The sequence below is a fragment of the Pantherophis guttatus genome, chromosome 8, assembly GCF_059756535.1.
Source record: "Pantherophis guttatus breed Tessera chromosome 8, ASM5975653v1, whole genome shotgun sequence".
Lineage (NCBI taxonomy): Eukaryota > Metazoa > Chordata > Lepidosauria > Squamata > Colubridae > Pantherophis > Pantherophis guttatus.
Window position 1 is genome coordinate 30,278,956 of NC_142070.1, and position 23,127 is coordinate 30,302,082.

At 37.8% G+C, this 23,127-nt stretch overlaps 2 protein-coding genes across 7 annotated transcripts in view; one reads left to right on the top strand and one right to left on the bottom strand.

The window, feature by feature from the left end:
* Positions 1-1,064: 1,064 nt before the first annotated feature.
* Positions 1,065-22,605, bottom strand: ABCE1 (ATP binding cassette subfamily E member 1). Its single transcript, XM_034442920.3, has 18 exons — positions 22,226-22,605; positions 19,564-19,722; positions 19,213-19,298; positions 17,474-17,571; positions 16,630-16,747; positions 13,965-14,102; positions 13,699-13,768; positions 11,828-11,924; positions 10,525-10,614; positions 10,037-10,158; positions 8,371-8,592; positions 7,343-7,402; positions 7,203-7,261; positions 5,465-5,575; positions 5,222-5,364; positions 4,998-5,120; positions 1,667-1,778; positions 1,065-1,521 (listed from the first exon to the last, which is right to left on the bottom strand). Exons 2-18 carry the CDS (start codon positions 19,664-19,666, stop codon positions 1,474-1,476), a joined length of 1,800 nt encoding a protein of 599 aa, XP_034298811.1. The 5' UTR covers positions 19,667-19,722; positions 22,226-22,605; the 3' UTR covers positions 1,065-1,473.
* Positions 22,490-23,127, top strand: part of ANAPC10 (anaphase promoting complex subunit 10) — a 30,391-nt gene continuing 29,753 nt past the window's right edge. For 2 of the 6 annotated variants that reach the window (XM_060686859.2, XM_034442922.3), the window contains exon 1: positions 22,490-22,592. The gene's annotated coding sequence lies outside the window, so the exon portion shown is untranslated. Of the gene's footprint in view, positions 22,628-23,127 lie in introns of all 6 variants that reach the window. The other 4 variants (XM_060686860.2, XM_087874521.1, XM_060686861.2 and 1 more) reach the window with 2 other exon arrangements.

Here is a 23,127-nt window from a genome sequence, read left to right on the forward strand (position 1 = left end):
AAGTAAATTATCTGACTTAACACTTGCTCCTATTACTGATGGCAAATTAAAAAGTTTCTCAACAGAAAAAGAGCAAAACAGGGCCTCTAAAACAGCAGTATTTGAACTATTATATTACTTAAAGCTGAGAAATAAACTGTGGACCTAGCAGATTCCTCAGGAAAGAATTGATCCCATGGAAGTAAAGCTATTTCTAAACTAAGCAAGTACAGTTAATTCTTGCTTATTGTAACTGGAACTTCTCAGTAAGCCACACTAAAACACAATGTCACATGACTGTACTGCATGGCGACAATTCCTGGTTATCATTAAGCAAATCCTGTGATGTTTAGTGTGGCATCATATGATCATCATTTGTGACTTTCTGCTGGCTTCCCAACTGATTTTGCTTGTCAGAAGCTGGCAATGAAGCTCGCAAATGGTGTTGTGACCATAGGATGCTGTGATGTAATTGCGAGTTGGTCATCAAGTGCCCAGATCACAATCACATGACCATAGGAACCCTGCAATGGTTACCACCTCTTCAATGCCATTGTAAGTCTGAACATTTGATGAATAAGTGATTGTAAAGTGAAGATTGCTACCTGTACACAATTCTGTTTTTTCAGTAAAGGTTTTAGGATTTTATAATATCCAACTATAAATCTAATCTAGTGAAGGTACACATTAGAGGATTTGTAAAATACTCTAGTGTAAGATATTAATTCAAATGTGTTTTTTAAATCACTAGGCCTTACAATCTTGGGTTTCTAAAAAATTTCCAAGCCATTACATGCATTACATTTTCAGTCTGATGAATCAAATATACTAGAATTCCAAAATATGGAACACACAAATCATCACTAGCAGAAGCTATATCTGCCGATACGTGAAAATGTGAAATGGATGGCTAATGAAATTCCATTAGATATGTTGTTTATAGCAGAGTTTTTACTCACCCTAGTATTCCACTACAAGCAATCGGGTAGCAAGAATAGAGTAGGAACTCATCAGTACTCTTGCTCCTCAAAACTTTATACACATTTTAACCATAACTGAGTCATTAACATTCAAAACAACCGCTGTAGATTTAGATGGGCATTTATTTAGGAGCCTCTCATTTTGCAGAGGTTTTATGATAGTAATTTGTATGATGACCACCCTGTACAGAAAACAGCTAAAAAAACGTAAAATTGGAAACATGCCAGCATTTGGTATGTTAATAAGTTATATTTGAACCAAAATCCACAGTGAAAAACACACAGTCTCTTTCTATGACATCAGCTGTATTTGCTTTGAAATATTACATCCAAAAGATGGCCATATCAGGCACAACAATTGGTATTCTAACACTGCTTTTAGGCAGTGAATGTTACATAAAGAGTATCATTTTTACTCTTTTTAACCACTGGAATGAGCATTATATTTTAAAACCTGATTGTATTTTATGTAACAAAAGTTTTCACTGTTCCAAATCAATGAACTATTTTTCAATTAATCATCCAAGAAAAAGTAATTTCCACTTTTCTTCTGTTCCACGTCCTGGGGAGAGAAAAACACTATTAATGAGCTTACTTAACACTCATAACTATAGAAAACCCTTCCACTACCACCACCCAACATTTTGTAGATGTGGTAAGTATATGAATGAGAAGAAAAAAATAAAATTTCTCATGGCTATTCCTACCTTGATTGAATTGACTTTGTTTATTCTTGGTCTATAGTTGTTTGGATCTCTTCTGAAAGTAATTTCCAACTGAGACAAAAACTTATTCATACCAGCCAGAAGAGTTTGAGGACTGTAAAGAAGATTGGCAACAATTATTACATTTTAGATAATAAACAGCTTTTCTAATTAAAGGAAAGCCATCTAGTTTGCCACTTATATTAAATAACATTTATGTACAACAAAGCAAACATAATTGAATTCATCAGGCATTTTGCTACAGTCTAGTTAGAAATCTACCGTTTTCCTCAAAATAAGATATCCCCTGATAATAAGCCCAATCGGGCTTTTGAGCGCATGGCAATAAGGCTGAGCGCTTATTTTAGGGTATAAAAAAAATATAAGACAGGGTCTTATTTTCGGGGAAACATGGTATTATGCTGGCAACTATTTAGGGGCAATGCATACCTGAGATATGAACTAAAGGGAAAAAGGAGGTAAGAAAAGGATACTTGCACACATAACAGCCAGCCAGCCAGCCAGCCCGCCCACCCAATTTTGCTTAGGCTTGTAAAGTTCTGTTTTAAGTGATTTTACCCAGCTTCCAAATGTACCTGTAGAGCTTTTCCAGCCTAAAAGGGACTTTGGAGATCTTTCCTGTCCGTAGACATAATATAGGAAGCAACCCTCCCCTTCCTTAATTGCTACTACTGGAGGCAAAAATTAAAAAATGGTCCAAGTGCAAAGATATGAAATCAATTGCAGAGCTAGTAGAGAGGCCTGTGAAATGTAATAGAATTCAGATATTTCTTACACAAAGATTAGAAAATAACTACCTCCCAAACCTTGAAAGAGAGGAGTGGGAACAAATTTTCCATAGTTCCGATTAGTGTAAGTACTGACATGAAAGCCCTTTCAACATTTAGCCAGCCTCTTCCACTTTGTGGAAATACCAAATCAGCCTCCTTCCAATTTGTGCACAAACATGCCCAAACAATGTAACAGTTTAATTTGCAAACTACAAAGGCTACATCTGTTTCCCAGCAACGAATTACTTAAGTGTACTAAACTTCCTTTGTGGTGCTCAGCTCTGTTCTTATAAAGATACATCTGGGTTAGAATCCATTTAGTCTAAATTACTAAGAAATATACTCTGCTCTTCCATCAAAGGCAACTCTATTTCTTTTCCTGCAGTTAGGAAATGAGAATCTGCTAACTGAACATAAATTAAAACAACTCTGAGACAACTTTAGCTCAGTTTATCCTAGTCAAATTCTTCTCCTTTTGAGATAGGCAAATAGCTGCTGATCTGGCTTACTGTCAATTCTCCTCCTACACTGTTTATGATGAAACCATAGAAAACCATGGTTGAGATCAAGCTGCGAGCACTTTACTCTAATGTACACAATGGCAGCCAAATATCCTTCTAATACAATCACTCTAATACCTGTAATAGCATTCCTAAAATTCTTTGACACCTTTGCCTGATACAGAAGAGTGTCTATCTTATCTAATGAACAAAAGATTTAACATCCCCATAATTCTAAGTGACCCCCCCCCCCGGTTCCTGGATCGCATTGGCCCGTTTCTCTCTCTTCCCCAGGCTCCAGAGCCTTTCTAGGAGCCTGGGGAGAGCAAAAAACGGGCCTTCTGGTCCCACTGGAAGTTGGCAAACAGGCTGTTTTCCGCCTCCGGAAGGCCTCCAGGGGGGTGGGGAAGGCTGTTTTCACCCTCTCCAGACTCCTAGAAAGGCTCTGGAGCCTGGGGAGAGAGAAAAATGGGCCTTCCCCACCACACTCCGAGGTCCTCCAGAGGCAGGAAACAGCTTGTTTCCCTATTTCTGGTGGGCCCAGAAGGCCCAAAAATCAGCTGGTGAGCTGAGCTCGCGTGCCCACCGATGTGGCTACAGAAGCACAATATGTCCAGGGCAACACGCTGAAAAAGAAAATCTCGAGAGTTTGAGAAATTTGATTGAACTTGCAAGGTTTTCTTTTACAGTGTGTTTTTCTGGACACAACGGCGAGGAAAGCGACAGAGCTTGAAAGGTAAGACCTGCGTCCAGCTTCTCGCCCGCCCCACCTACCACCCCCAAATTGCATCCCTAAAGGGGATGGGTGGCTAAGCAAGGGGCAGGAGCCCTGCCATGCCTGGCAAGGGGGGGGGGAGGAGAGAAGAGACAGCAAGGGGAGCCATGTCTCACTCCACGCATCTCACTTCTCCCCCGCCCCACCTGCCATCCCTCTCGATAAAGAGACGGCAGGGAAGGGAAGCAGTTGTTGCCATTGAGGTGGGACAGGATGTTTTGGGCCACTTGGCCAACGCTAAGAACAGGGAGGGGAGGTGATGGCAGTGACGGGACATTCAGTCCCACACTCGCCACCTCCTGCACCCCCAGAATAATAAGACCCCCCGATAATAAGGCCAAGCTCTTATTTGGGGGGTCAAAAGAAAATAAGACTCAGGGAAACATGGTATAATACACGGTTTATCCCCTTCTAACTCATTATAAATAGCTTTTATGTAAACTATGAGAGTTAATCCATATATTCCTTAAAAATATCCAATCCACGCGTAAAATCACTGAACTCAGAATCTGTTAATTTCATAGCCATAAAACTATAGAAAAATGTAGTTCTTTACTTTCATTTGTCCCCATCAATGTCAGCCTTTTGTTGACTTTACAATGAATATAGTTAATTATCATATCCCATTCTAGCATTCCATATCTGTATAATTTCAATATTCCTCTGTTCTCTTTATTATCCTATACATTCTAGGATACTTTTGCAAGACATTGTCACTAAGTAAGATTTTTGATTAAATACCCATTGTATGTGTATGCCCACACATGCAGTAGAGTCAGCACTGACTCTTGGTGACTGCATGTACAACTCCCTCCCTGTTTTCTTGGCAAAATTTCAAAAGTGATTTACCACTGCCTGCTTCCTGGGGCTAAGAGAGTGACTGCCTAAAAGTAAGGGGTCTTTGTGCCTAAAGTGGGACTAAAACTCAGTTTCCTAGCTTCTTGCCTGATGCCTTACCAAACTGGTTCAACTCTATATTATCTTAATCTTCATTATTCTGAACTAGTGCTCAACTGCAAAGTCATCTCTGATATAATATACAGAAAATATAAAGCACAAGTGTTTATTGTTTTTGGAGCTGTCAATATTAATTTTTATTTACTTCTACTTTTATTTATTTATTAGAAGAGCTGCCCATACGCTAAAGGGCTTTTTTTTTTGGTGTAAAATACAAAATGGCTTGGTTGAAAAATGTGAGTAAGACAAGAATGCAGAAATAATTCATTATAGCATAAGTAGTTCACTTTTTTTCTATCCATCCTGCTTACCTGTTTGCCACTGTGCATTTGGATGGTATTCCATCGAAGACAATGACACGATCTGCTAGGTAGGTGGCCATTATAAAGTCATGCTCTACCACAAAAGCAGTTTTTTTAGCGTGAAGAATGAAACTGAAATAGAAGAGTTTATTTTTTGCAATCAGATTTTTCATAAATTACAATCGTCTTCAGAAACTAGGTATTTCTCTCTGCCTACGATAGTGCCAGCTTACCGTTTGATAACTCTAGCAGCCATCAGACGTTGCTCTGAGTCCAGGTAGGCGGAAGGTTCATCAATTAGGTAGACATCAGCAGGCTTTCCGAGACAAAGAGCAAGAGCAACTCTCTGCAACTCACCACCAGATAAAGTTTGCACCTAAGGCAGAATCATGTTTTTAAAAGTTTAGCTGGTAAATTAGGGAAGTTTCACATAAACTAACCTTAGTAACACAAAAATAATAACACAAGAATAATACCTCTTGATCAATGATATTTTCAATCTGCAAAGGCTTCATTACATCAGTCACAAACTGTGGATGTGTGTAAGCATCTCTGATCTTCTCATGAAGTAGCTGACGAACACTTCCCTATTCAAATTAAATCATATTTAGAATTAGGCACACTGAATTGAGTTTACTATATTATTCCTACTACTTTGGTTAGGGTGCACAGTCCATAACCATCTAACACCTAATTAGTGACTATCAGACAGAATAGGAGCAGGAGGCAAACTACTCTATCTCTATTCTTCAAACACCATAAAATAGCCAAGTCATCTCAAAAATGTGGAATGCCAGTGATTTTGGCTACCAAAAATTCTTAACTAAAGACAGGACTGGTTTATCTTCCAGAGGATTTCTGCCCTTATTCTTACCTTCAAGTTCTAAAAAAAATTAAAAACCCAAACATATATGAAGTCATTTCCAGGAGTTCCACCAAAGATTGGCAGGTTAGATGGTAGAACCCAAGCTATCTAAGTGAAAATATTCCTAAGGTTGTACTCAGGAACATTCCATGTTACCTCCTGACCATGCTGACTGGTTCATTTCTCCAATGATGCAAACATTATTTAAAAGTCAGTGTTTCAGAATATTAAAAGATTCATGGTCCTTGGAATGTGATCTAGCTTTCCTGAAATGTTCCATCCATTGACATAAACTTGTGCATATATCTACCCTCTTATCAAATGTCTACTACCGTGTTTCCATGAAGCTAAGACTCAAGCAGAAAAATAAGCCCTACCATGATTTTTCAGGATGCTCATAATATAAGACCTATCCCCAAAATAAGCCCGTTAAACTGGGTGTGACTAGCATGAAAATGCTTGCGTTGGAGGTGCCTGTGGGAGCCTGGCCAGAGTCCCGGCTGCCTCTTGGAGATGGGGGCTCCCCGCCCTTCCCGTTTGCCAGGGCTGTCATAGGTGGGGCAGCGGATGGCTCGTCCCGCATGTGCAGTGGAGCTGGAGGACAAGGTTGCATGGCGGGGCCTCACCTCACGGCAGTAGCACCAACAGCAAGCGGAGGCAGAGGCAGGAGAGGCACGTGATCCAGCCCGCTGGATGTGCCGTATGGCTGCCTGCCCCATCGCAGCCATAGGCAAGCAAAGACAGAATGGATTGGGCGGCCAGCCATATGGTGTGTGTGGTGGGCCGGATCATGTGTCTTCCCCCGTGCGTCTGCATGCTGCTTGGAGGGCCGGCCCCTTGGCCGCCGCACTCTGGGGCTGTGCAGCCCTCACAGCACAGATGGGTCAGAGCGCTGCAACCACTGGGCTGGTCCTCCAAAACAGCAGGTGGAGGCAGAGGTGTGGGGGGGAGGCACGATCCAACCTGCCAGATGTATTGTGTGGCTGCCCACTGATTCTGCCCCACTGTCTCTATTTGCCCATGGCTGTGAAGGGGCAGACAGCCAACGCGGCGTGTCCAGATCGCATGCCTCCTTGTTGCTGGTGCCACTGCTGCGAGCTGAGGCAGGTGACAGGGCATGGGTGGTGCCACATTGCTGCCCCTTCGTGCTCAGCCCCCAACATCCAACTTCGTCCTCTAGCTACGTCACACACACAGGACAGAACCTGAAAAGAAGCCCTAATGCATCTTTTGGAGCAAAAATTAATATAAGACCCTTTCTTATTTTTAGAGAAACATGTTACTTCCGATTAATGGATAGCACAATAAACAAACAAACCAAAAAAAAAAAAAAATGAAGCAGCACTTACGGTAGATTTTGGGCTGATCTTCTGCGGCTTATAGCTAACATTTAAAACAGGTACTTCACCTGAAAGAGATATACTATATGTAATATAAGTTATGGAAAATAATTTTTAAATGTTATGCTGAATCAATAAATAAATATTACTTTTATCATCTGGAGTAAGTCGCCCTGCAAGCATCCGAATGAATGTTGTTTTTCCAGTTCCTAAAAAATAGAAAAATCTTATTCAAAAAGCAGTAGTGTTGATAATGTCCATCTTAAAAACAAAGCACATAGTCTGTGATAGTCTGCTGCTCCCTCTCCAGAATTGCACTCTCTTCAGAGTAGATACACAGTCCTGAACTGATAGAATCCTATCCACTTACTCATACATATGCTAAAACATAAGGGACTAAAGTATCACACATCTCATATATCAGATGCCTCAAACTCAATTTCTGCCTCACTGTCCACACTGACTGGACTGACCATGGATAAACAATTACCATGACACAGGCCCTTCACTCCTAATCCCTAAAAGAATCCTGAAGGAAACCATGGACGATGGTATTGAAAACCACTGAATAATCAAGAAGAACCAGCTCTGTTGCACTACCTTCATCCCAGCTCCTCCAGAAATCATCAACGAACAGAACCAACAGTTCTGTCTCAGTACAAAACTAGGAAGCTAGAAACTGGACAACAACTAGACTGTGGGATCCAGTGACAGCTTCCTGAGAGGGTATACCATTGCCTTCTTCAAGGTAGGTGGAACCTCCAGCTACCCCAATAAAGCAGACACTACTATACAGATTCCAGCCACATCATCCCAGGGGCAGTCCTCACTAGCCAGAGGGGCATGAATCTAATAAAAAGGTATCTGGGTTAGCAATCACACGGACAGTGTCAAATTCTTCAGGAGCCACATGATCAAAGTCATCTCAGGTAACCTTTTAAGATTTTGCTTCAATCACCTTGACAGGATTTGTCCAGTCAGAGTCCAATTAAAGCAATCTAGATGTCTATTCTTCAAATGGGCTACTTTACAGATGGTTCTATTACACATCTCTCAACAGTAAGGAAATAATCACTTTAAAGAGCTACAACACTAAATATCATTTAAATAAGATCAGAAGCACGCAGGGCCCCCTCATGAAAACTCAAACATTTATTTTCTTTTAACTGAAACTCACCATTTTCTCCTAACATCACCATTATCTCAGAATCAGTGAATTCTCCAGCTACAATAGCCAGTTCAAACTCTCCCATCTTTTTTTTCATTCCAGGATATTTATACATACACATCTTTTTAACTTCTTCTTCATTAGCTGTCTCTGCCACTTTAAAAACTAACGATGCATCTCGAAACCTTAAGTTTTCTGTTGGGACATAACCATCTAAGAAAATATTTATGCCTGTAAGAAAAAAAGCTTTAGTTAATATTGTGAAATTGTCACAATAGATTTAAAAAATTCCCCCAAAATTCTCTGTGTCTTAAATGAATCTGGCTTCCCCAATGACTTTTCTTGTCAGGTCACAAAAGGTGATCACATGACCCTGGGACACTGCAGCCATCATAAATATGAAATCATTGCTAAGAATCTGAATTTTGATCACATAACCATGGGGATACTGCAACAGTCGTAAGTGTGAAAAATGGTCAGAAGTCATTTTTTTCAATGCCATTGTAACTTTGAATGGTCACTAAATGAATTGTTGTAAGTCAAGGATTACCTGTATACATAAAAGTTCTGCTATTTTGGAAATGAGATGATCTAATAATACAAGGTTTTTATAGGTAAACAGCAAACATTTGTTCTGCTCCAGCTACGGACCCCAAAGAATACAGCACACACAAAGTTTGTACAAAACTTAATTTACTAAAATAACTGTCTTTTTCAAAACAAAGACTGTTAAAGAAACTTTCTTAAAAGCCTACAAGAAACCAAAGATAAAGTAATCACAATCTTACTAAAGTTGGCAGAAAGCCCAGAAGCAATTTGCAGAGAATCCAGACACGAAGTAGAATGAACTAAAGTTGTTCCTTACAAATTGCTTCAGTCGGCGTTCCTCCTTAAATAGGCTAAGGGAGTGGCCAATTAGCCCCAAGCCTTACTCTTGAGACCTCCTCCTGAGGAGCCACTCCTGCCTTTTGGCCACTCTGCACGCCCATGCATCGAGAAGAGGCTCCTCCTCTTCGTCCTCTTCACTTAAAGGAGCTTCTGGAGGTTTTGAAGGCCCTGGCTGAATCCCTGCCTCTGTCACCACATCTTCTCCAGCCTCCTCATTGTCCGACTCAAGTGCCAGCTGCACAGGCTGCTGGCGCAACACCACACCAGCCTCCTTGCTGTCAGAGTTAGCTACAATCTGCACAGGCCGCTGACGGGCCACAACAACATTTGGATACATAAAGATAGGGCAAAATCTATCATAAGAGCATTTTATCCCCCTTTTGGGATATTTTCAACATGGTGCAGCAAGCTCTTCATTTTGAAGTGCTCATTATCATATAACCTTTTACTGAAACAATGAAGAAAGGAAAAATTGAACTATACAATTATAGTACCATATCATATGCATGGTAAGGGCAAGGACAATAATTGATTTTCACAATTGATCTAATTACTATATCAGTTTTCTCCAAACCTGTGTTCTCAATTCAGCCAGAAGTAATCCAAAGCAGCAGGCTGATAGTATGTGTGAGAAGTACTTTATCTTTCATTTATAAGAACACACTTCTTAGGATACAGGCATATACTGCTTATATGTTTTACGTATAGATGTCAATGTATTTATTGCATCAAGGTTTTTGTATAAATATCCAGGACAGATGAAAGAAATAGTCTGAATAACAATTACCTTCTCTTACACTGAAAGGCATTGTGACGACACCATAAGCACTTGGCACACCGTACAAGCAGCAGATAAAATCGGAGAGATAATCTAAGACACTCAGGTCATGCTCTACAACAATAATATATCTAGAACATAAAAAGGTAAAGAACCAAAAGTTCAGAGATTTCAATTAAGCTTTTCTTCACATGTTTCAGTAAACATAACAGCAAGGTACAATACTTTACTTGTGCAAATTAAACATGTGAATATCATTTTCTATCCTACAGGGTTTTAGCAACCGCATTTTACAAACATCAGTTTGAGAATTTTTTACTTCTTTTTGTTTGTAAAAAGAAATAATACTCATCGAGGTAAGAGTTAAAGGAACAGATAATTTCAAAGAAACAAAAACAAAAAAGTAGCAAAAGTTCAAGTTTTATTCTGAAAAGGATTTTTTTTTTAAAAAGCATGTAACTCACATCATTTTAGGAATCCATTTATAAATGTCTTACCTGTCTGGATTTATTAGAGATCGAATAGTAACAGCAGCCTTCAGACGCTGCTTAACATCCAGGTAGCTGGAAGGTTCATCAAACATGAAGCTACCCCCCCAAAAAAAGAAGACAGGGTTTCATCAGTGTTAAAAAAACATTTTTCCCTGAAAAAGGACACCATTAATCCCAGTAAGCAATAAAAGGATGTCAACTAAGAGAGATCTGAGTATGGTGAGGCACAACGTAAACAGCAGACAGGACAAAAATACTGCACACAAATCAGTCAAAGGTGTTCTGAGCATGTGTATAGACTTGACCAGTTACAAATTTTAAAGCATAACAACTTTGATGTATTGGACCAATCTTAATTTAATATTTTGATTCTTAAAACGGTTGGTTCCTTTGAGAATCAGGAGAGAGATACATATCCCTCTCTCACTATTATTCTCTTGGAACTGGGTTTTTTTTTTAAAATATATATAATTTTTACTAATTTTTTCACCTGCAATTAAAAAAAACCTACAGAAACATAAAAAGGAAAAGTAGAAAAAAGAAACATGAAAAAGCAACAGACTGCAAAAGAAGAGAGAAAAACAAAGAGATCTAAAGAAGTGAATTCCAATATTTTTTGTAGCAGTTGAAAACATGATTAATATTCCCACTCCCAAATTACAGAAACAAACCTTTTAAAGCTATAAATCCCAAAATCATCAGTTCATTTTCAGCAAAATGTCTATGAGTGTGGTTGCATGGGAGAGAGAGTGTTGCAGCCCAAGTGTACACTATGAAGTACAAGATCCTGGGATTTTGTACTCCATAGTGGAACTCTTCAGGATAAAAAGAGGCAAGGGCAACCTGCAGCTTGCCTGCCAGCTTCCCAATTGACTTTGCTTGTGGAAAGCTGGCAGAGAAAGTTGGAAATGATGATCACATGACCGTAAGGCACTACAACCATAGTCAAGTCTGAACCAGTTGCCAAGTACTTAGTTTATAATAACATGGCTGTAAGGGTGCTGGAATTGCTAGAACATCAAGGACCAGTTGCAAGTACCACTCATTCAGTGCAGTTGTATGTTTATTCTCTTCTGTCATAATTCTCATCATATGCTAAATAAATAATAAAGTACAGTTGTAACTTCAAATGGTTCCTGAATGAGTGGTCTTTAACTGAGACTATCTGTATACCAGCAACATTGAAGAAGCTGCCATAACTCTTATTCAATTAATATCATAATCACAGGACATAGCTATTCATTCTAACAATAATGAAAATATTCTGACAAGAGTAATATTACCAAAATATTTGATTGCAAATACGTACATATCAGCTTTCTGAATGCAAACAACAGCACAAGCAAATCTCTGAAGTTCTCCTCCGGATAGATCTTCAACATTTCGTTCTCTTAGATGAGATAAATCTATAAAAGTAGGTTTTTTAAAATAGCAAAATATATATTACCATGTGCTAAATATGAAGATGATAATTTAAAAATATTAATTTATATGAAATTCCCTAAAATAACTGTTGTTCATACCTACAGAATTTCCCATATATGTAAACGCTTCACTATTCCCTTCAAGAAAGGTACTAGAAATGGTCATTGGTTAGGTCCATTGCAATTTTTTAACATAGAAAAAACTGAATCCTAAACAGCAATTCTTGCTGATAAAAGAAATACTATTTTTCTTGATTTATTTTTTACTTTCTGTTCTTTCTCCTTCAAGATCCCACAATTCCAGAAAGTCTCCTCAATTTTGTGGAATATGAGATATTTTAATTGGATATTTTGATGTAATTTTCAGCTTAGAGATATAGATTTGATATGAAGTGGTTCCTGGAAATTTAAGAATGCTGGACATGAGTTAGTAAACAAAAGATACACAAAACAATTAATTCATCTGGATAAAGCTATAAGGAGCAGTTGTAGTTCAGTCTGAAGACTGGACTAAAGATTGGTTCTAAATAAACAAATGGCAACTTTGACCAACAGTTATTGTCCAACTTATGTAGGCATTGACATATTTGACATTCAGTGATTGCCTCTTTTAGCACCTTTTTTTTGCAGTTATGGCCGTAATGAAAAAGTAATTTTACAACTAATGCTCGCATTTACAACTTTTGCAGGTCTATAAAACAAAGGAGAGCTAAAATAAAATCATAAGCACACTTGCAGTTTCACTTAGCAACCAAAGTGCCAGACCCAATTATTATCACTAAACGAGGACTACTTTTATGTCACTGAAATGTGTTGAAAATCACGCTGAAAATCTTCAGTTGGTAAAGAGTGAAATGCTAGTTTGCTGAAGGCAACCAAGACTTCTAGGATATCTAATGCTGATTTTTCAATACTCTTATTGTGTACAATTCAAAACTATGACATTAATACTTTAAAGCAATAATAATTGGAAATGGGAAACCTACATGATTCTTTCGTTCAAGTCGAAAAGCATAGATATTCTTTATCTGAAAATTACATTGTAAACTAGAATCTTTGAGGAGGCATATTAAGGTTAAGTATAATAATATGTTAGAAAGACCTTGGGAGACGGGGTGAGGAAATGTTGCCAAGGGAAGGGTCAGATAAGACAGCAGTCTGCAGCTACATAGTGGGCAGAGCAAGAGGCTCAGAAAGGACTCATGCTGTAAAGGTGATGGCAGGATTGCACTTTCACACTTGCAAGATTCTGTTAATGTAGCTTTATAATAAAGCAGAATTAGCTTACTTGGTCAGATTTCTTGTGTGGTCTACCTGGTAAAACTAATAGTATGGGTGGTACAAGATTGCTGGAAAAGTTTGTTTTGTAGTATGTCTCTATTTAGAATTCATGCTTTCATTTTGGACTCCATTAAAAATATTTTATAAAATTTATTTTGGTACAGTTTATCATTTTAAATAAATTCAGTTCAATTGGATTTAGTCATGTTTTGGTCTCACTGAAATCAACCCAATTAGGAAACACAAATGTTTAAATCTTCCTGTTTTCAGCCTATTTCATATTTAATTTTTAGCTCTCTCATTGCTGGACAGGATTTCACTGAATAAATGAGAATAAATAAATATAAAATTTAACATACTCTACAATATTTCATTAGCAGAGAATGTACTTTATTTTAAACAGAAATATATTTTAAAAATATTAAATGATTATGTAAACATTCCCAAAATAATTTGTGATGAAACTACCACCTACCAAGCTGTTTACATACGATGGTCTGGGTACCGGTTTCATCCTTCCTGTCCAATATTGCGCCCACTGTTCCCTGTCATAAGACAACCAAGTTGTTTTTTTAAACCACAGGAGAAACTATACAAAACTGAAGCCTGCTATAAACACAAATGAGGTTAAATCTTTCATGAAGCTTTGAAAAATTCTCTCATTCCCGTAACTGATCAGTTAGCCCTTTCTTCCCCAAGCTGAGCATTGCATATCAGATATCCAATGCTCTTTTTACTCACTTTGGCAGCTTTGGGGATCTGGTCCACATACTGAGGTTTAATGATGGCCTTCAGATCATCTTCCAGAATTTTTGTGAAATAGTTCTGCAACTCAGACCCTCGAAAATATGTCAGGATTTCTTGCCAATCAGGTGGGTCCTAAACAAAATATTTAAATAAATGCTTATGGGAATAAAGCCATGGTTCAGAAAATAAAACCTCAGATGGCTATTCTGATTATATACCGGTACTTCATGTTCTGAAAAAATGGTAATAGCTTCCAGATCAATATTGCAGTTTCCATAAAACAGCTGTTACAGCAATTGGCCACTCCCATAGTATATTTTAGATCGTAGAAGTGACTAGCTGTTTTTCAACCTTTAACAATTGTTCAGAAGGAATTAGTCTACAAGACATATAAGACAGCCCATCTTTTGCATATGGACCACAGGTAGAAAGATCATCATATATTCCTAACAGTTAACTTCTTAAAAATATGTATTATGATATCTAAGCAGATAAGAATACTTTAAAATTACAGAAAATTGAGTTTCTAAATTCTGTAGACAGATACAAATGCTAGTAATAACAAGGATTTACCTCATTTTGCAAGTATGGAATAACATTATCTAAAATATTAGGAGTGCAAGTCTGAACATCCACTTTATCTTCATGAATGGAACACAGGCATGTTATCAATGCAAGCAAACCACATGTAATCCTTGACTTATAATCATTCATTTAGTGACCGTTTGAAATTTCAACAGTGCTGAACAAATGGTGGTTGTGACTGGTCCTCAAAGTTTTGGCCATCACAGCACTCCCACGGTCATGAAATAGTGATCTGGGCACTTGGTGACTGGTTGCACATATGACCAGTTGCAATGCACCAGTCATGTGATTGCCATTTGTGACCTTCCCTATTGGCTTCCCCAGGTCATTGGGAAAGCAGACAAGAAAGATTGCCAGGTACTAGAGCAGGTCTCCCCACCTGTGCACCGTCTTTCAGCTTCTGCAATTGTGCCGCACTGGCCACTTGCATGCCCCAGTGCATCCATTTCTGCACCCTTGCACACTATCTGAGCCTCCTGCACCATCCTTACAAAGCCAGGTCTTGTCATGCCTCCTTCACTCCCTCATGCACCTTTTGGGGCAGGAAGTTACAAGCCACCTGGGACTTGCAACTCTCTGCCAGCTTCCCCACTAACTTGGGGCTACAGGGATTGTCATCGCTAAGCGATGGGATCATGCTTTACAACGGCATCATGTAGCAATGGAAATTTTGGTCCAATTGCTGTTGTAAATCAAGGACTACATGTACAAATTAAGTTGTCATATACAGGCAGTCTTTGCTAAACGAGCCTAACTCGGACTGGAAAATTGGTCGCTAAGTAATGCAGTCATGGGCAACTGCACTGCAACTGCTTCGCAATGGGAGTTCCAGTAATCCCAGTTAAGGTAGCTTAGTGAGGCCCTCACACTTTATCTACCCTGCCATGCTTGTCTCCAATTCAACTTCTTTTATCTCCTCCACTCCCATGTCTGACCTTTTGGTTGCCCTGCCCTGCCCCCTGCTATCCTTTGTCATCTTCTTTCTCCTTCAGCTGATGAGGCAGACCTGCCCAAGTCAGCTGCTAGCACCTGGGGAAAGTCAGTTTAGGATGGTGGGGATTGACAGGGGTAGGCAGTACAGTGCAACATGGTCAAAAGGACAGACATAGAGTGGGGGAAATAGGCAGATGGGGGAGCTGAAGCACATACTGCAATCGTAAATGCAAGTGGACTGTCAATGCCCAAATTTTGATTGTATGACTGTGGGGATGCTGTAACAGCCATAACCTTGAGGAACCAACTAACTTTTATTCAGCACCACTGCAACTTTGAAGAGTTGCTGAATGAACAGTTAAGTGAGAATTATTTTTAAATTGCATAGGCAGGGTAACGAATGGGAAATATAAAATGGTAGCAAAGAATTGCAAAAACAATTTGGAAATAACATGAAAGAAAAAGAGACAAAAATAAAGTAGAAACGTTTGTGGCACAATGCAGCACATGCTTTTTTTAAAAAACGGTTGCTTTCCAATTTTGTATTTGTTAGATTTCAATACATTCAATGTTTTAGATATCATACATGGATAAAATTATGATATAACCATTTAAAGTCATAATAAAACTAACTTGATAAAAGCACAAAATCACAGTGAATATTTAAAAAAATCAAATATAAAGTCAATGTGATAATGTACAAAATTGAAAAGCCAAGCCCAACTGCATTAATAAAGATCAAAGACTTGGGAGAACAAATATAATTAAAGGGATCTTAATTAAAGGGAAAGCTAACCAGCAAACTTTCAAGCTCTACTAGTTTCTATCCACTCACCCATTCAAGAGAGTATCATGGTCAGCCCTATAAGGTAGACCAGACTAAGAAATCAATGGCATGTAAATCAATACTACTTTTATTATAAAGCTATAACAACAGAATCTTGCAAGTCTGAATTTGCTTTTTTCCCTCCTCACTTTATCTTAATGTTAACTAGGAGGGGCATCACTGAGATATTTCCTCAAAATTAGATTCTTAAATGGGCAAACCCTGCTTATCTGTTGCTTCTGTAGTGATCTTCATCCTTCAAGGCCATTCCCAATGTCCTTTACAATTAGATAATTATATACTTGCTATACATACATCATATTTCCCAAGATTTGGTTTCTGCTTTCCTGCTAAGATTTTCAAGGCAGTTGACTTTCCAATACCATTTGTTCCAACCAAACCCAGCACTTCTCCAGGACGAGGAATAGGCAACCTTCACAAAGTAATTAAAATGCAGACAGTATTATAAAAAACAAGGTATTATATATTCCTTTATTTTCCAGTTCCATTGCCTTTAGAAGTAAATGTGCTATAATGAAATGTGTTATAATGAAATGGAGAATTATCAAAACTTTTAACAAAACTTCATTTGCTCTGCAAACGAGTGTTCTTGAAAATATTGTTTAATAAGCATTACAATCTAAATCTGTTTGAATATACTGGGTTGTGATGAGGTGTAGTCTGACCCTATTTATCGATAACAAGATTTCATTAATCCTACAAGAGAACGCAAACAATTTCCTGTGTAATAGGCTAAACTGCTTGCCAGTAGTAGCCTTTCAGAAAGCCACAAAGTAGTTAAAATTCTGCTGATCATAATATGAAAACTGGTAACTTGTAGAATAATTAGGTTTAATTGTTCTCACGATATTTCTTTGACAGAGGGAATGATTCTTTCATATAAAGAACATGTGTATATTGGCTCCAAAAATTAGACCACCATTCTTAAGAATGTGACAATACTACATGGAATCATCAACATCCAATTAATTAATTCAATCCAAGTAGATATCTAATAAGTGTATTGATAAATTATCCTAAAGTTGTACTTATGCTATAAAGCAATTTTTCCATATTTTACAGAGTGACACAAATAAAATACACATCCATATTACTTCATATTCACAATTATTTTTTAAGAAATGTAGTAGAGAGATACCTGTGAAGTTTGAAGGCATTGGCACAATATCTGTGAGTTGTTTCTTTCTCCAGGTTGCTAGGCAAGTTAACAATTGACAAGGCTGCAAAAGGACATTTCTGTAAAATAAAATGAGTTTATACATTTAAAAGATTACAATTAATAGAGCAAAGCATTTTACCCGCAGTTCTCTTTTTAAACAATTAATAATGAAGATATAATTTTATACTTTATAATAGACTGAGATAGGTGGCTATAGAAATTGAATAAATAAATTTAAGACTATAATAGGCCACAAGGAGAAATTAAATGAAATTTATCTTGAAGTTGCTTGCAGAAATAAATGGAAAGCTTATTTTTCATTTTCGAAGCAGAATACCAAAAATATACAGGATTTAATGTATAAAGTAATTGTCATGATTTGGACATTACAGCAACCATAATTGGGGAGAGCAAAGAAGCAAGAATTAAAAGCTCAAATTCTACAACAAAACAAAAAATTACAATGCACCTTCTTCAAAAAGCAGTAGTCTATATTAAATAGACTTTTCAGCCCAAACTGATCCACACATAGTGCCAAGCTTTATTGAATTATTGCTTAGTGCATTGTTTCTCACTGAGGTCCTTATCGTTTTGTAAATCATGTTTTATTGGCTCAATACAATATGTAAAGCCAGTGAATAGCAGCCAATTCAATAAACCATTGTTTGGCAAGTTGTGTGAACACGTGCTACATTTACATGATACATGGATTACTATTAACATGAAAAATGCTTACAGATTATTCTTGATTCATAAGCAGTTGCTAAACAACCATTCAAAGTTAAAATGTGTCCTCAAAAGCTACTTTTGACTCCATTTTGAAGTTACGACAGTGCATTAATAGTCACGACTGTATTTTAAGCACTTGGCAACTGGTTCACCTTTACCACTGTTTGCAGCATTGTGAGCATGATTTTTGACATATTTTGTTGGTTTCAGGTGTTTACTTCTGGTTTCCAGCAAAAAAATGCCCATTGAGTAAAATCAGTTCACTTAACAACCATGGAATTTGCTTAACTGCTACAAAATGGTCATAAAATCAGGTCCAGTCATGTGGTGACCTGCTTAACAACCGCAACTGGCAACTGTAATTTTACGCTCAATTATGGTTGTACGTTGAGGACTACCTATACTTAATAAATAAATTGAGTATGACATAGTAAACCACAGCCAAAACTGTTTGCCAACTTACTTCTTTTTGAGTGATCTCCCAGTAATAGTCAAGGTGGCTAGCTGATATTTTCTGGTTATTTAATTTTGTATTATCATTATTATAACATTCAACAGCAAGAAGTGTAAAGTGGACCATCAAGAATAGAGTGAGAAAAAGACAGATGCTTTGGTTTGAGAATGGAGATCTTCTGTGCCCACATAAAAGGTAAAAAAAACAAACAGAACTGCTCTTCATTTAACTTCATTTCTCTGGAAAGCTAATGACTGCTTATTAAAAGTACTCAACTATTTAATCCTAACCCACAGCTACTTAATCAAGGACAAATCAATCAATTTTCCTAATTGTTAAATCACCTGTTACCTATCCACAAAAGTAAAAGAGCACTGTGGAACATCAAACTGTGGTTTACATTTATGCAGAATGCAAGCAGCACAAAAAATAAGACATCCAACAATGGGGGGAAAAATTAAAGAAAAGCACCCATACTTGGAACTGTCCTATTTGAAAGATATAGAGGCATTTTTCAATTATTAATGATCCATACCTTAATACAAATACCGCAACCAATACATAACGTTTCAGAAATCCATGCTATTTTGCATTGTGATGTTACTTCTATGCACAATTTTCCTAAATAAAAAAATTAAAAAGAACAAGAATTATTCCGAGCAGTATTCTGACTAGAATAAAATTTTGTAAATGGTCTCAAATAATTCTGAATTTAAGTATTTTAGGCATATATTTCTTAACTTTGAAATAAAAATCAGTAAACATACTATACACACCAGATATTTACAAATAAGACTTTATAGTTGAAAAATATGTTTTTAAATGTTTTTTTCTTGTTCTGATTTTACATTTTTAAAAGAAGTTATATATAACTTGCATTTCTTACCCATTCGAACCACAGGGCAACTCTTCTTGCATTCCTGGCGACATTTCTTTGGCTTACATTTATCATGGTTCACAATAGCAATTCTTGTTAGTTTATCAGCCATAGTAAGGATTTACAGATTATGCACATAGACAAACTAAGGATTCTAAAATGATGATTCTAGAATAAAAGAACAAATAAATAATAAATATCAGGAAACACTGAAGAACAGTAGATATCAATGATACAGTAAAATCAAAGAACAAGCATGCTTGGTGGGGAGCATGTGTTTCATCTCACTCTTGCATGGATTTTTGTGGGAAAAGCCAAAATCAGTCTTAGTCCTTCTTCCATGCCAATGCCTCTTATGGAAAACTATTTAAAACCAAACTCTTCAGGATACAAATCTGATTCCTTATCAGCAACACCAGCAATATATGGACTATGATATGAGAGTTTTTTTTAAAAAAACTTCAGTTCTTAAGCTGTAACTTTCAATAGCTTATGTCCTGAGTGCTTAAAGCTGAAAAGTACCTCTTATCCACATTTCTTTCTCATATATTTATATCACTAAATGTGACAGATTCGGAATGAGATCTGTAGTTGTATTAGCTTTTATAGAAAAAGTGAACACAATATACACAATAAAAAGAAGAAGAAAAAAGACAGTCACCATTTCATGGCTGCATTCCAAGTACAGGACTTAATTAAGTAATTAAAATAAAGATTTTTGTAAAACTTGTAAAACATAAAATTCTGGAGCCTTGATGTTACTCTGAATTTGGTTATTTATTTGCTTGTAGATATTTCATTATCCAACGAGATAACATCATCAGTGCACTCTAGGTTATTCTCCTGGCAACCTAGTTGCACTGATGTTATCTTGTGGGTAATGAAATGTCTTCAAGAACACCCAGAGCAACAGGGACTGCACAGCTCAATCCTGAACTACATATATTATTTTCTACTGTAATTACATAAAACTCAAAACTTTATTTACTTGTTTGCTGAATTTATAGGCCACTTTTTGTAAAAATATGTTTGTCAAACAGCACTTAAATGTATCCGATATCAAAGTCTAAATCAAAAACAGATTTAGTACTATTTGATCAAGTATACTAAAATGCAGAATGTGTATGTGGTTCTAATAGTCTAGTTGAACTTTACATTTTTCATCACCAAACATATATAGAACTTTAATATAATACAATAATTTTCCTGATAGTCAGTTTTTTTACTGACTTTTTGTGGATAATCAATGGACTGTAACACTAATATTAAGCAAAGTACTGAGCAGTGCTTTGTTTGGAAGGAAAACAAGAGTTTCACAGCATTTACAGAGTATCTGCATAAAAGTACATAAACTTTCCTTGGGTTCATGTGGCCACTATTTGCAGCTGTGGCACAATCTCAAAAAAAAAAAAAAAAAAAGCCCTGAATGTGTTTAAGTAGCTCATGTCTGATGCTATCTTGCATTACATATACCCAAACGCCAAAGCAGTTTTTCTCTAAAAATTCAGAATGTTGCTGAACCCCGACTGACATTATCTCCAGACTGCCCAAAATTTTATCTGTTCATTCTTTCCATCCATAATTATTAAACTACTGAAAATGTGGAAGCATTCACATGCAACAGTTTACATCCACTTGTTGTAGATGATTAGCATAATACAAGACTCATAAAGCAGTTTTGTAATGTTGGCTCAGTTAATAAACAATTCTGGTGAAAGAAAAATTATTTAAATATCCAGGGATTACGCTACCACCAATTATCTCTGCTAGGTAATAACACTGACAACTATGCTGTCTGTTTTATCACATTTCTAATATGAAGGCTACAAATTATCTGGTGAACAAACATGAGTTTAATACTTTGCCATGATCATCTTTTTTTTTATAGCATTAAACCATACTTATTTTTTTTACTTCACTGATATAACATGGGTTCCAGCACAGGAGACATTCAAAGCTTAAACAAATATCTAAAAGCAGAGGTAAAAATAGCCATTTTAATGGTCAAACCAAAAGGGTTTCATAAGGATCAGAAGAGTCAACAGACCAAGTGGAAAAGGGACATTTTCTAACCAGGGTGCCACCGCTGTTGGGGAAAGCCTTCTGATCAAAAGTATCTTGAATAAAGCCGGTTCTTGGAAGAGAGTTTTGTCGAAAATAAATGCTCTCTATAGACTTAGAAGACCTAAATTTACCAAGAGAGAAGAGTTAAGGGGCTCACCACTGCGGTGTCACAATTAAAAAGTGCCGGATTGGAATCGGGAAGGATCACATTTAAGTCTACCCAACTGTTAAGTTTGCTGAGAGACTTTGGGGCCGTCATTTTTTCCTCGCCCAACTGTGGTGAGGATAAAGGGCCGTGGGGGCGATTCAAAGCACGTTACACTGAGCAACTCAGAAGGCGAAATATAAATGTAAGGGCTCAGAAATAAACGTTCCCCGGAGACGAAGAAGGGCTGTCAGTGGAACCGCGGCGGTATAAATTAGGGATTGTTCGGCTTTCTCACCCGCGAGGCTCCCCTCTCTTTCACCGCGACGGGAAAGAAGCCTCGAGGCAGCTGGACAGCTGCGGCCCAGCCAGCCTTATCTACAGCCACCAAACCAAACTCCACATGATTGGAGAAGAGGGGCAGACCGGGCCCAACTACCACTATCCGCTAGCTCCACTTACCAGAAAAAAAATTAAGAGGCGGGAAGAACGAGAAGGGGGGAGCTACGAATAGAAAAAACTCCCCGGGCCTCCGCGGCTCACAGGTGGACACGGAGACAATGTGCTCCGACTGCCACCCGGCCAAAATGGCCGCCAACCTTAAAGGAGGAGCCGGCGCCTCACATTGAAGTCTATGATGAGATACGCACAGCGCCATAGACAAGACGAAACGCCGGAAGTGCAAGAGAGAGGTGGCGCTCTCTCTCTCTCTCTCTCTCTCTCTCTGACATCATCACTTAGCGACGGGCTGTCTGGAAACTCAGTGGTGGCGGGGAGGAGGAGGAGTCGGGCGATCAGTTAACGGAGAGGGGAAGGGCGTGGCTAAAAAGTAGGTATCGCTTGTTACCGTAGCGGGACGAGTAAGTAAGTCTTTTACCGCGTGCTACTATTGGACGTTAGAGAGCGTTTAAGTAACCATCTTCCCTTTTGGCTTGGTGTTAACAGGCGTTCGTTTCTTTCACACCATATATAATTACTGATTTAAGATTTCAAGGGATCTCTTAAAACTGAACAATTGAAATGGCCCTCGGTATTTTTTTTTTTTTTAAAGAAAGACAGTATTAAAAAGCTTAGAAGGAAGAAAAAAGCGTACATTTCCATGTTGGAGAAAGCTGTTGTAGAACGTATGTGGATCAGAAAGGTTGGCAGTTCGGCGGTTCGAATCCCTAATACAGGTGTCCTGCGTGAGCAGGAGGTTGGACTAGATGATCTCCAAGGTCCCTTCCAACTCTGTTACTGTTACTGTTACTTCCATTCCTCACCATTCAGTCAGAGCTGAAGAAGTTTCTTGGATGAGAAACGAAACGTCTTCAAAGAAAAACCAGAAAGTCCAGTTGCCTTTTGAAAAAGCACCTTTGGGATAT